The 14,237-nt window shown below is 37.0% G+C and overlaps 1 protein-coding gene across 1 annotated transcript in view; it reads left to right on the top strand.

The window, feature by feature from the left end:
- tenm3 (teneurin transmembrane protein 3) overlaps positions 1 to 14,237 on the top strand; it is a 217,033-nt gene that overhangs the window by 83,655 nt on the left and 119,141 nt on the right. Inside the window, 1 exon segment of the mRNA XM_056457389.1 lies at positions 5,622 to 5,860. Coding sequence (XP_056313364.1) covers positions 5,622 to 5,860 — 239 coding nt within the window.

The following is a 14,237-nucleotide window of genomic DNA, read 5'->3' as shown; positions in this document are numbered from 1 at the left end:
CGATTTGCCACTTGCATAAATCAAGTTACACAGCCCTTAATATTTTAATTTGACTAATTCTTTAATTGATATTCCTGCATTACTAGATTAAATCCTGACTGCCTTGCACAGCATCTTGGCTTTGATTGGGTTGATTGATAACATTGGGCTAACAGTGAGTTGGCAGCAACTGTTTACTGCACTAAAATAAGAGCACAGTTTCTCTGACTCTCTCTCTCTCTCTCTCTCTCTTTCTCACTCGCTGCATTAGAATGCAGAGAGATTGTCGAATTGTCTCGCTAATTGGATTTAGTGCTCAGTGTTATTTGATATCGCAGCTCGAATCATCTGTTTGTTTCATTGTTCAGTGTCTTCATGGGTCATTCTGTCAACATAAAGAATGCAATCGAACAGACAACCGTGCCGTTTGAGAGAATTGCTTAGCTCTGCAAGCTTGTGAGTTGTTTTTTTAACAAAGGGAAGGGATTTCATGTCGTGGAAGAGGGTTACGTCTAGGCCTTTGAATGTGAATATTTTTAGATTTATTCTTGACAGTTAATTCTGTACAGACACCTACCTTGAAGTTTTGCCTGAAAAAAAGCTATTAGACGATACCGCTGTTTTTCCACCGAAACACACCTTGACACTAAATGGGAAAAGTTGTCAAATGGAATAAAGTTTATTATATGGGTCTCTGGGCTCATGTTAAACAGTGAAACGCTATCTGGATTTAAAATACAGTTCTTAGTAAAATATGACATTTAACACGTGGCAGGTTTAAACTAAAAGAATTCTATATGATTTTAATTTTTACAGTAATTATTTATATTGAAAAATAGCTTTATACCATAAAGGTTTGATAACATTTCTTCGAAATTTCGAATAAAAATATTGTAATTTTGTCACTTTTTATAGAAAATGTCAATTGGAGAGAAAAATAAGTGCTTGCTTATTTTTATCAAAGCTTTATCATTATTAATGTATACTAATCCTAGTCACCTACTCCTGGTTTTCTTAGCTCATTTTGTCTTATGCTGCATCCCAATCCACATACTTTATACTACTTTTTTGTCAAAAGTGTGTATCAGATGAGTATGCAAGCTGTGGGACATACTACTTCTTCATTAACAGATCGCTTTGTTGCTTAGTTACGTCCCCTGTCAATCATCTCGACACATCATCCACATTTCTTTCATATCTAATTACCTACCTTATTGGAGAAGCTGCAGCAGGATAATCTGCCATTTGCGAGTCTTTCATACAGGGAAATCTCCTCAGGTCTTTGAGTAATTATGCATTCAGAAGCTAATGTCCAAACATATCCTGATATAAGTTCAACTGATAAAAGTTGTTGCAGATGAAATATAAGACTGAAACCGTGGTTTAAATATGTTCCAGTTGGCTAGAAATTGATATATAGTTGTTCAAACAACTTTACTGAAGCTTCTTTGTCTCACGTGTCCGCCATGTTTGTAGTTTTTAGTTTGCACATTTCACCCGCGTTTGTAGTTCTAATCAATTTCACATCCAACACGCAATGTATTGTGGGCAATATTAGCGGTTAGAGTATGGATGCTTCTACACTTAGTAAAATAGTAAACCATCCGGAAGCCTTTAGCATACTCTTTTCAACATACCATGGTTTTGGACATACTAATTCTATTTTCGAATACTATTTAGGATGGATGGAATAATGAAATAGTTTTATACCATGAAGGTTTGATAACATTTCTTCCAAATTATGAAATAAAAATATTGTAATTTTGTCACTTTTTTCAGAAAATGTCAATTGGTGAGAATAGTAAATGCTTGCCTTTTTTAAAGCTTACTAATGTATACTAATCCTAGTCACCTAGTCCTGGTATTCTTTACTCATTTTTTTCTTATGCTGCAGCCCAATTCACATACTTGTACTACGTCCTAAAAGTATGCACTTTTTTGTGAAGGAAAAGTATATACTTTTGAGTGCGTAACAGAAGAGTATGCAAGCTTTGGGACATACTACTTCTTCATTAACAGATCGTTATGTTGCTTAGTTACGTCCCCTGTCAATCATCTCGACACATCATCCACATTCTTTCATATTTAATTACCTACCTTATTGGAGAAGCAGCAGCAGGATAATCTGCCATTTGCGAGTTTTTCAAGGTCTTTGGGTAACAATGCATTCAGAAGTTAATGTCCAAACATATCCTGAAACAAGTTCCCGTTGTTGCAGATTAAATATATCATGAAAAACGTGGTTTAAATATGTTCCAGTTGGCTAAACGAAGTTAAAACTGAACTGAAACTAAACTGAACTGAACTTAAACACTAAAAACTGAACTACACTCTTCCAATTTACTATGACCTTTTATGTGAAGCTGCTTTGACACAATCTACATTGTAAAAGCTCTATACAAATAAAGGTGAATTGAATTGAATTGAATTGAATTGAATTGAATTGAATTGAATTGAATTGAATTGAATTGAATGAAGCCTCTGTACTTGATGGTTGGTCTCGCGTGTTCGCCATGTTTGTAGTTTGTTTACACTTTTCACCCGCATTTGTAGTTCTAATCAATTTCACGTCCAACGTGCAATGTATTGTGGGAAATATTAGCAGTTAGAGTATGGACGCTTCTACACTTCAAATTTTTACCAGAAAAATAGTAAACCAACTTTGGCATACTCTTTTCAACATACTAAGGTTTGGGACATACCAATTCTATTTTCGAATACTATTTAGGATAGATAGTATGTGAAATGGGATGCAGCATTACACTTCATGGGGACCAAAAACATTACTTCTGCTACGCTCTCTGCCATATTTGTGTCTGATATGGTTTATTTCAAATTTTGAAATAAAAATATTGTAATTTTGTCACTTTTTTCAGAACATCGTCACCTTAGAATTGTAAGGTTCTAGCTGACATTTTTGTCAAAATTGAGTTATTGACATAATCTTATTAAATGACAACTTATTTACATTATGGGGTGTTTTTTTATAAGTTGTTTACATTTTAAGACTTTTTATTTAAAGAAACAAATGTTACACACATACTGTCTGCTATATGGAATGCCAAAACTTTGAAGCTTAATACCTCAAAATCATTCAGAACGCAGATAGAACCTTATAATTCCAAGGTGACGAAAAGTCAGTTGGTGAGAATACTAAATATTTGCTTTTTATTTTTTTTCAAATCTTATTATTGTATACTAGTCCTAGTCAATTAGTCCTGGTTTTCCTTACTCATTTTGTCTTACACTTGATATTTATGGGGACCAAAAACGTCACTTCCGCTACACTCGCCGCCATATTAGTGTCCGAGATGGTCACACTCATAACCACATCGCAATTAAACGAGACTGAAATTGATATTTGTGTAAAGAATAAACAAATACTGGTTATGCTGCTTCTGATGATACCTCAAACTGTGTTTTGTTCCCTCAAATCTGCGACGTGTCTGTGTTAAAGTCCTTTTATGTATATTTATTCATGGCTTCACTACTGTTTGCCGTGGCCACGAATTTTAGGACATGCAGCCTATTACTAGTGATCAGAAAACTCACCCAAAAAGTATTTTTACAGAAAATGCATTCTGGTGATCTGCTGAACCATAGAGCTTAGTAATAACCTTCAACACTGGTGAAATGTATATCTAAGTTGTTTACAATGCACTCCAAACAGCAGCGAAGCTCTCGGGGCATTTACAGTGAAGACTATCACTACTACACATCAGGACGTGTTTACCATTCAAAATGTATTTGAAGATCAAGTGTACCTGATCACAGAAAGCGATGTAGATCTCAGGAATTAACGCATGACATCCACACTATTTATTTGTGTCATAAACACAGCAGATCGCACATGACATTCGCGTATTTCTGATATACAGACCAATATACAGACCCACATGAGGGAGAGCACATTCTTAAAGAGCAACACATACAGAAAAAAAGATCCCAGGGCATCCTAGACAGATTGTTCACCACAGTGACCTACAGTATGGGTGAGTGACGTCTGTTAATCAAGTTAGATTACAATCCAGCATTGAACTATGTGCGTTTGCATTTTTTTTGTCAGTGAAATTTCACAAGTAGCAGCATACTCCATCATTTTAGATTGTGCAGATTAGAGTTAGATATCGTTTAAAAGTTAAAGGGCTATTTTATTTGTTTAACTGCTATTATAACTAAAACAGTGTGCTTTTATTTAGTAATAAAGAAAGTCAAGCGGCTCCGGTTTCCCCCACAGTCCAAGACATGCGCTATAGGTGAATTGAATAAGTTGAATTGGCCGTAGTGTATTTGTGTGAATGAGTGTGTATGGATGTTTCCCAGTACTGGGTTGCAGGTGGAAGGGCATCCACTGCGTAAAACATATGATGGATAAGTTGGCGGTTCATTCCTCTGTGGCGACCCCTGATTAATAAATGGACTAAGCCAAAAGGAAAATAAATGAATGAATGAATGAAGGTCAAGTGATACTGTATCCACAAAGGGTTAACATTAGATGAGTAGCGCAAGCATGATCACTGGATAGCCTGTTGGTAAAGCACATTAATTACCAATTACATCAGAACACATTTATGTAATGAAAAGTAGTTAAGTTTACTGGCGTTACTGATGCAACATAATTCAGCTATTTCAGCATCACCACAGATTGACAGCATAGTACAGTTCGGTCACAAAAATGGAGGCCGCATGACCCATGGAACATATGGATACTGTAATACGGGGGTGTTCAAACTCGGTCCTGGAGGGCCGGTGTCCTGCATAGTTTAGCTCCAGCTTCCTTCAACACACCTCCCTGAAAGTTTCTAGGATACCTAGAAAGAGCTTGATTAGCTGGTTCATGTGTGTTTAATTGAGGTTGGAACTAAAATATGCAGGACACCGACCCTCCAGAACCAAGTTTGGGCACCCCTGCTGTAATAGGACGTTAAAATGATTTATAAAATGAAGCCTTTTTATTTGTTTATCTGCTGAAGATAATATACTGTTGGTGATTTTTGAACAAAAAGCTTGTTCACCAATCAACTGATTCCAGATTTATAGTGAAAAGTGCCACGCACACACACCATTTCCCATTTCTCCACTTTCATTCAGGCAACAGAACACAGCAGGCGAAAGGGGAAGTCAAACACTAGGGCTTTGATTGAGATGTGTTCGGTAAAGGTTGAAAAGTGAAGAGGGCCAGAATTTTCACTGTGGTGTTCAAGCAAACAGAAAGGGCTGGCTTAATAAATGTGCTGGTAATATCTGCCCAACATAATTACCACATGCCAAGAGCTTCTGTTAGCCAATCATACTTTAAGTGCCAATCAGTGGGAGAGGGTGACACTAGCCTAGCGGGAGACGTACAGGAGCAGGGCAGTTTGGGAAGACTGTACGCCTCACTTCCTGTACTGCTCCACGCTTTGTGAACAATCTGTGCCACTATAACTATACATTTAGACTCATTCAAGGTTAATATAGCAGAGCTTTCTACTGTATGAAAAGTTAAATATGCAAACATTAAATGCAATGAAACAGTTTCTGATTTGATGAACTGTATCCGACAAGTTTTTTGCCTAAAGCTCTTCAATGAAAAGTGAAAAGGATTTGAGAATGAGATTAAATATTCATTGCTCGTGTCTGTTTCTCTCTTTTTCTTTCAGGCACTTTCTCTTTAAGACAGGCACCGGCACCACTCCTCTGTTCAGCACGGCCACGCCAGGCTACACCATGGCCACGGGGGCGGTCTACTCGCCCCCCACACGGCCCCTGCCCCGCAACACACTGTCCCGCAGCGCCTTCAAGTTTAAGAAGTCCTCAAAGTACTGTTCATGGAGGTGCACAGCCCTCAGTGCCATGGCCGTCTCCATACTGCTGTCCGTACTGCTCTGTTACTGCATTGGTAAGTTTAACATTGCCTATTACATTATAATGCCTCATTCACACTTGCAGCGACTTTGGAGCTGCCTGTCGCACTGGGTAGCGACCTGCTGCAAATGCAGGTCTACAGCACAGAAAGAACAACCAGCCTCTTAGAGAGCTGAGAGAGGATCACGTGAGCTCTACTGGTGCTCCTATTGGCTGTCGCTCAAGAAAGTCGCTCTTCATTTGCATAAAGTTGAAGGATTCTCAATTCTGTCACGTCGCTCGACTTGCCCACCTGGTCGCCAACGTTCTCTGTTGATCATGTAGACCAGAGGTCGGGAAACTTTTTTCAGCAAAGAGCAATTTAAAATTTTTTTGGCAAATAAATTTTTTTAAAGAGCCATAGGGTGTTGCGATTCAAGTTGAAATGTCCTTTTATTCTTATTCATATTCATCTTGCTGTAAAAAATACAGTAAAAAGGTAATTGTATTTTCAATAGGAAACAGTTTTTTATAACAGTTTTAACTTTTTAAACTTTAAAACATTATTGAAGGGAGACAGCTGGAGAGTCACATTTTTTGGTCAAAGAGCCACATGTGACTCCCGAGCCATAGGTTCCCTACCCCTGATGTAGACGGAGGTCACCGGAAGTCGTTTACTCTCTGTTGAAATGAACGGTTGCTTATCGCTTTGCCAATTTGCCGCTGCAAGTCACTCGTAGTGTGAATGAGGCTTTAATCGTCTCCGTAATGTTACAGACATACACATGCAGGTGGATTTATATACCTGTTCCATTACTTTCAAGGCTCAGGTGTGCATTCTTCTCTAATAATTCAATGGACCATTGTCATTTAGTCCAGTTTCCACATCTTAACTTGTCGTTTCATGACATTTGTCAGGTTTTTGTCCTCAAATTGCTCCTGTTCATATTAGTTTCTTACTAATCTCATCTCCAAATTATAATTCCAAAACATTTTTATTTTATTTTTTGTGGTTGGTTGTTTGTTTCTAATTAGGCAGATTTAATTTAAAATAACTAGCATGATTAAGCATAGTGATATATAAGTTTGATGCAACCTGTCTGGAACTACTTTAAGTGTGTGTTTATCTAAAAATAATAGCACACCTTAGAATGTTCATTGCCTAATCAGAATCAACATTCAACAGCCCCATTAAAGAAGATACAAAACTAATCCTCCATATTCTGATTTAAATGGTCATTCTAAAACATGATTTTTTTGTGTAACTCAATATGGTATATTCAAACATTAATTTCAGTCAGCCAGCCAGCCCCAGGGCTTCCCGTGAATTGTCATCCTATACAAAATTGCAGCATTTAAGATCTGAAATTTAAAAAAAAAAAAAAACAGTGTGATCTTCACTGCCTGGCTGAGATATGATATAAAGCTGGTATCAGACCAAATCAGAAGCACTGCTTTAAATTCTATTTTTCCTCACCATGTCTTTAAAATATGGAAATTAATTTTACCCCAGTATTTTCAATGGAGTTTCTGCGCTAGCCTGCTGCTAATGACAACGCCTGCATTTAAACAGTCTTTTGTCTCTTTTTACACTTTAACAACCAAATGGATGCTTGCGTCTATTTAACGGATTATATTTAAATTACATTCCAACAAGCTTTCACCAGAAGTCCATCATTGGTTAATAATATATTTATAGTATTTGAAATGTAAAATTTGATCAAGTAAAGTTATATTTCAGTAAATAAGTAATCATTTATTTTAATTAATTACATGAATACATTCTAAATAAACACTAAGCACTTGCTTCCATGGGACCCACTAGGGACCAGCTTATAAATAAAAACACTTAACTTGTTTTTAAAGCAACTTTCTCTTGCTATAATTCAATTCAGCGTGCCCCCTCTAGCAAGCCTGCAAAACGTTGTAATGGCCGTGGAGTACTATTTAAAAATCAACTGCTTAGTCAATTACGTTTCCACGGAAACCACATCTAATTTTTGTCTATTTCTCAGTCACCTGCACAATTGTCCAAGCAGCATTGGTTTCCAGAGTAGCAAATTACAGCCACATCCACAGACAAACATTTGCTTATTTTCCTGTTGCGTCGTCATGGATTTAAGTTCACTTCCCTTCAGTATTTATCACATACTATGTGCCAAATGTAGACAGCCTTGTTTAAGCTTCCTCTCCGAATGAAGCTGGTTGTTTCCTCATTCCATACAAATGTCACGCTGATGAGAGGATTTGTGAATGGCCTGTAGAGATGCTGTTTTGTTGCTATGAGGTGGGCTTGTTCCTCTTGAAGGCATGATGGCTCAGTTAATCCACATGGGAGAGATGGCGATGCAGCATTCATGGGTCCTCTGTTTATTTTTCTACAGTCCGTACAACACTCTTCTTCAATAACCTGAGAGGGTGTTCTTTACTTCTGAGCATTTCTGTGATGGTTCTATTACTGAAGAGTGAAAGGGACGCACATAAAGAAAGAAAGGGAGAGATAGAGAGCTTTTCCATTCATGCACACATATACAGTGAACATTTTAAAACTACACCTTTTTAGCTTAAAGAAACCTATTTTAAAATTCTGTGAATGTCAAAATTGAAAGAAAATAACACTGAAAGAAATAAATGCTTTGCATCAAGAATATACAGTCTATTATATTTACCAGAACACGTTTCTTCCTAAATGTGAAACCCTCCACTGTCTCAACTAATTCTCAGTAACCTGCTATAATGAAAAACAAATCTATCGTTATATGTACTGATTAATTAAATGTATTATTATAATATGGTGGAAAAGTTGGCGGTTCATTCTGCTGTGGTGACCTCTGATAAATAAGGGACTAAGCCGAAGAAAAATGAGTGAATAATGTAATATATGAGCAATATCACACTCGTAACAGTGCGATATGGCTATATTTTGGCACTGGTGGGAGGCATGCGTTGGTGCCTTAGTGTCCCACCAGTGGTGATATACAATGATATCGCACTGCTATGAGTGTGATATTGCATTTATACAACAGTACGACAGCATAATCATGTATAAAAAAAAGAAAATCAAACATGGAGAGTCTAAAAACCCTTTTGTAAAAGGAACTACTTTCGCCATTCATTCACATCTGCAGCTGGCATCAGAACAGCAGAAACCGTCGCTTAAAAACATGTCACTTTAGAACCAGTATTTGAATGATTCTCTAGTGTAATGTCTAAAGTGATGGCAAAACAGGTGATTTTGCTCACATTTTAAGATTATAAAGCTGAACAGCATGAAATGTCATCAGTCTACAGAGATTTCTAAGTATTTCTCTGTTGCTATCGGGAGATCACAATAGTTATCCCAGAAAAAGCCAAAGCAGGTCAAACACTACCAGATTACTGTTGTGTTTGCGATAAGGAAAAACACTAAACACAAGCGGGCATTTCTTCTTTCTTTCTTTGCCTGCAGTAACGAAAACAGGAGACTCATTAGAAACAATACAAAAGAAACAAAAACAATTTGTTTTTATTTACAAAGAGTGGCCAACACAAAATACATACGTTCCTGATATCTGAGTCGCATCTTACACTCAATACAGTACAATTATATGGAATAAATACAGCACTTCAACATACAAAATAGAGGGATTGACCTAGAATGTCACTCACCTGTTTAATAATGATTTGATGTAGTTCTCCTCTAAGGGCTTATTATGCGGTCTCTGTCGCCATCTTGTGGATGGACAATGTCAACCATCTTTGCTCTGCTCAATTACATGCTGATGGATGCTGACGTGCTGTATCTCCGAAATTATAAATATTTAAAATAGGCACTATCCTTATAATTTAACAGCAATTTAAACAACTACATTCTCGCCTAAAAAAGCATCAAAAGTACATTATGTTGTCCAACAGCTGCAACATTTGTCAAATTGTAGTGAGTCTATTGATCTGCTGTCAAGTGGGCGGAGTAATACTCAAGGTGAAGAGGCTGAACGAGTTCTAATATTGCAGAATATTGCACGGCTATCTGCCAATCAGATTCAAGAACCAGACAGAACTGTTGTATATAATATAATATAATATATTATAATATAATATAATATAATATAATATAATATAATATAATATAATATAATATAATATAATATAATATAATATAATATAATGCGTCATCACTAATACATATATATACAAATGACATCATTTTTTATACAGTGCATTGTTCAATATCTAAAATAAATTGGTTTCACACCTTTACTTCACTTTTAAAAAATGACAGAAACCAGCTCAATAATGTTTGTGGAAATGTGCTCTAATCTAAACTGTACTACAATGACAAATTGACCAGAAATCTTGACTTTCACATAAGAGGTTTCAGCTCCTAGTTACCACACACCCAGACAGGCACACTTCTGCACATTTTTTTTGTTGTTCTTTTTTGTATTCATGATGTCGAGACTGGCCTCCAAAGTCAATAGAAGGAAATGAAGCGCCCTCCTTTCCCTTTTTCAATGCAATATTGCTCCAAACCCATTCAGTGCTGCAGAGATCCATCGGGCCTCTTTTATCATAAAGTCATAAAGGGATGAGAGGACGGCATCACTGAGCCCCTATTACATCCAAATAGGAATGCATTTGTTCAGTCAGTGGCCTTTCATTATTGTCTGCTTTTGTGTCACATCGAGAGAAGTCATTTGTAGTTCAATTTTTCGCTGCTGGGACTGACAAGATGTACAGTATTAAAGCCTGCACGGCGTTAGCGCTGCGTTCAACAGGTTGAAAGAAAGCAGTTGGATTCTCTGTGTGATCAGCAAGCAGAGTGGCTGAATAACAAAAGCTAATTTTGCTCTTTAGAAAGGAAGCCAAATCCATTTCAGAGGTAATTATTCCACTGTATTCTAGACAGTTCAGCAGCTTCCAGAGAGCTATTTACTGACACTCCACAGCCAGGTCTGCCGCTTTTGTCGATACTGCTGCTAATAGAGCAGAGATCACAGACATCTAGTGAGAGCAAGACACCAGTTTTTCACCCAGGGTCTCATAATAATTGGCTCATAATGACCATCTCTTTCATTCTGTGTCTTATGATCTTCTTAGGTGCACTGGTGTTATGAGATAACATCAACTATTCAAACGCTCTGAAACACAAAGTAAAAAGTTTGCGAGAGGAAATGCGTCATGTGTCTTGGTTGTTAGTTATTATGAGCGTCGTTATGAAGATGTGTTTGCATGGTGTGTAGCTTCCAACCGGCAGGGTGTCTCCGGCCAGACCCTCAGCAGCTCTGATCATTACCGTGTTTTAAGATTCCTGAAGATGCACACAGCAGGACATTTAAGAGCATCACTGAAATTATGGAAATATATGGAGAGCTAATCATGACAGTGCCCTGCAGGGGCCAAACATTAACAAGCCCGAAAACAGATTCCTTCTTACTTTCTTTTATCTGTGGCTGTTCCCTGTCCCGTCCCAGCTTTCATTATCAGACCTCATTATCCCTCCGAATTTGTGCTCCAGAACCTGTTATTTCAAACGACTGATGTTATGGGAATACACTATGCAACATTGTTACTGCATTTCTTCTTCCCGTTCCACAAATGGGCTTGATGATAGATTTACCAAATGACTTTTCATTTACTAAATGACTTCTGTTTCTCCCAAATTACTGTGCACAATTAATAAAGTTTAGGTTAATGATAACTTAAACCTACTTAAAGAATTTGCCAATCCTTAAAGCAGCAAATCTTAGAACTTGACTTTTATCTTAAAAAAAAACCTGCGTCTTTAAACATGGGGCAATGTTTCCGCAGGAGAATATCGAAATTGTAATTATATAGCATCCACCTGCAGAACTGCAGAGACAAACATCACAGCCATTTTCTGACAGCAATGCAAGATATTACTGCCCTTATTCTGCTTTGAGTTTCGAGCGCCTATTATTAACCATTTAACCCCATTATTCTCAATAACTTATTTATAAGTTGCTTTATTTCATGTGATCTACATTAACTCGAGCACTTAATGATCAGTTAATGAGGATTTATAATGCAATATAATTGTTGAATATTTTAAAAGTTGTATATAATCAAAGAGTTAACAGTTACTCTTTTCTAATTAACAGTTTCCGCTAGCCTGTGTTTTCTATTTATTTACACTTTCAAATTGCATTTTGGGACCATGATCATGTTCCAGCAACTGTTGTTAATGAAAAGTTTACAAGCTTTGTGCAACTGTTAATTAACAGATATTTTTATAGTGGATATTATTCAAATATTGCGCCACAATATTAAATTTCATAATTAATACCCTCCAGTCTGACTGGATTATTGGCTATAAAAAAGATGCACCTTTGTGTATTAAAAAAGCAATATAACTGTACTGTTTGGTTCATAAAGCAAGTAGTTATCTAGTAAACACTACTAAAAACGTCAAAGTGATCCAAAAAATTTCAATTGACTCACTATTTATTCACCATCAATTTTTCCAAACCTTAATGAGTTTCTTTCTTTTGTTGAAGAGAAAAGAAGATATTTTGAAGAAAGCTGAAAACCTGTAGCTATTGACTTCTATAGTAGGAAAAGCAAATATTACCTATCACTATAACGTTCAGGGAGACATGGTGGCGCAGTAGGTAGCACAATCGCCTCACAGCAAGAATGTCGCTGGTTCACCCCATGTTCTCCCTGTGTTCGCATGGGTTTCCTCCGTGTGCTCCGGTTTCCCTCACAGTCTAAAGACTTGCGCTATAGGTGAATTGAATAAAACTTAATTGACCGTAATGTATGTGTGTGAAGGAGTGTGTATGGATGTTTTCCAGTACTGGGTTGCAGCTGGAAGGGCATCCGCTGTGTAAAACATATGCTGGATTAGTTGGCGGTTCAATCCGCTGTGGCTAACTCCTGATTAATTAAGGGACTTAGGTGAAGGAAAATGAATGAATGAATGAATGAATGAATGAACTATAACAATCACCATGAACTGATGTGACGTAGTGGTTCTTCATGTGCGTGTATTCTTAATTATAAATAAGAATGCAAAATAGGGCTTGAGAAAACCGAGTTCAGTGTATGCAGAGTCTTGATCGCACCGTGTCTCACACTGTCAACATTGCAGATGGAGAACATATCCTGCTCTTTGGTTTCACACAGCAAACAATGCCTCACACGTTATGCGTCAGCAGCTCTTCCAGCTACTAAGAAAACCCAGAGCCTCTTCTCTGTCAGTCCCATCTGGTGTGTCAGACCCCAGCCATCTCCACTAAGCCCACACCCACACAACACGAAAGACAAAGGACGGGCAAATCAGGTTTCTCTCCTTCTGTCCTTGTTCAACAGGAGTAACATAGCCACGTAGAGATTTTTCATGAACGCTCAATCAATACCACATCCTCTGCGGCTGGCTTTAAAGGGGACCTTTTATGCTCCTTTTTACTAGAAGTAATGCAAGTCTCAGGTGTCCCCAGGATGTGTCTGTGAAATTTCAGCTCAAAATACCCCACAGGTCATTTATAATGCTGGAACAAATAAGAATAATAAGTGGTGTAAGTCCCCCAGAAGATGCTGTGCCTTTACAGCTTGTGCATTGGACACTCTGACATCAACAGAAAACTTTCACAGCAATTCTTCAATTTCAATATATGATTTTACGGTAAATATCTTTGGTTGTCTTACTGTACATATTGAAGTGTAAACACAGAAAACCACAGTCTCACAGCACTTATTGTAGAGTATTAAACTGACTTCAAGCTCAGTCACATACTGTAAACACATTTGGTTATGTTTGTGAACATTGATTGATGGTAATGAAATCACATGTACAGTGTCGAGAATAAATAAATACACCCCTTTTCTCTTTTAAATGGAAACTTTCTATAGCATGCTATACAAAAAATATATATATATATATATATATATATTGTTTATATACATAAGATTAGTAAGTACCAAAGCCAAAACTGAAACTAATATTAAAAAGCAACTTTATATCACAGTGCAAAACTAAGAACAATTCAGTCAATTTTATAGTTTTTTTGGCAACACCTCATTTGAGTAATTGTTTGATCTTTCTCTTCGTAAATATTTTAGGTGCACAATCTTATTTTAAAGGTGCAGTATGTAAGTTTGACACCCAGTGGCTGAAGTAGGTATTGCACTCCTGGATCGAAACACATTTTTGCTCAGTCCCTGCAAGCGCTGAATTAAGACTGATTTGAACCAGTTTTTATCTAAAAGCAGCAGCACACGATAAAAGAAATATTTTCAATAATAAAGGAGTTTTTGTCCTAACCAACACCTGAAATTTATACTTTAGAAATGGCTTCTATTTCTCACAGGGGAGCTACAATCATCTCAGGTAGACCTCATGAGCTTTATTCAGTGTTAAATGCTAATAATGTGAGTTTGAATGCCATTTTATATGACATTTATTGCCAGACTACTGAAAGCAGCAGCAG

The sequence above is a fragment of the Danio aesculapii genome, chromosome 1 (genome assembly GCF_903798145.1).
Source record: "Danio aesculapii chromosome 1, fDanAes4.1, whole genome shotgun sequence".
Lineage (NCBI taxonomy): Eukaryota > Metazoa > Chordata > Actinopteri > Cypriniformes > Danionidae > Danio > Danio aesculapii.
The sequence above is the reverse complement of the archived record's forward strand: the minus strand, read 5'-3'. Positions and strand labels throughout refer to the sequence as shown.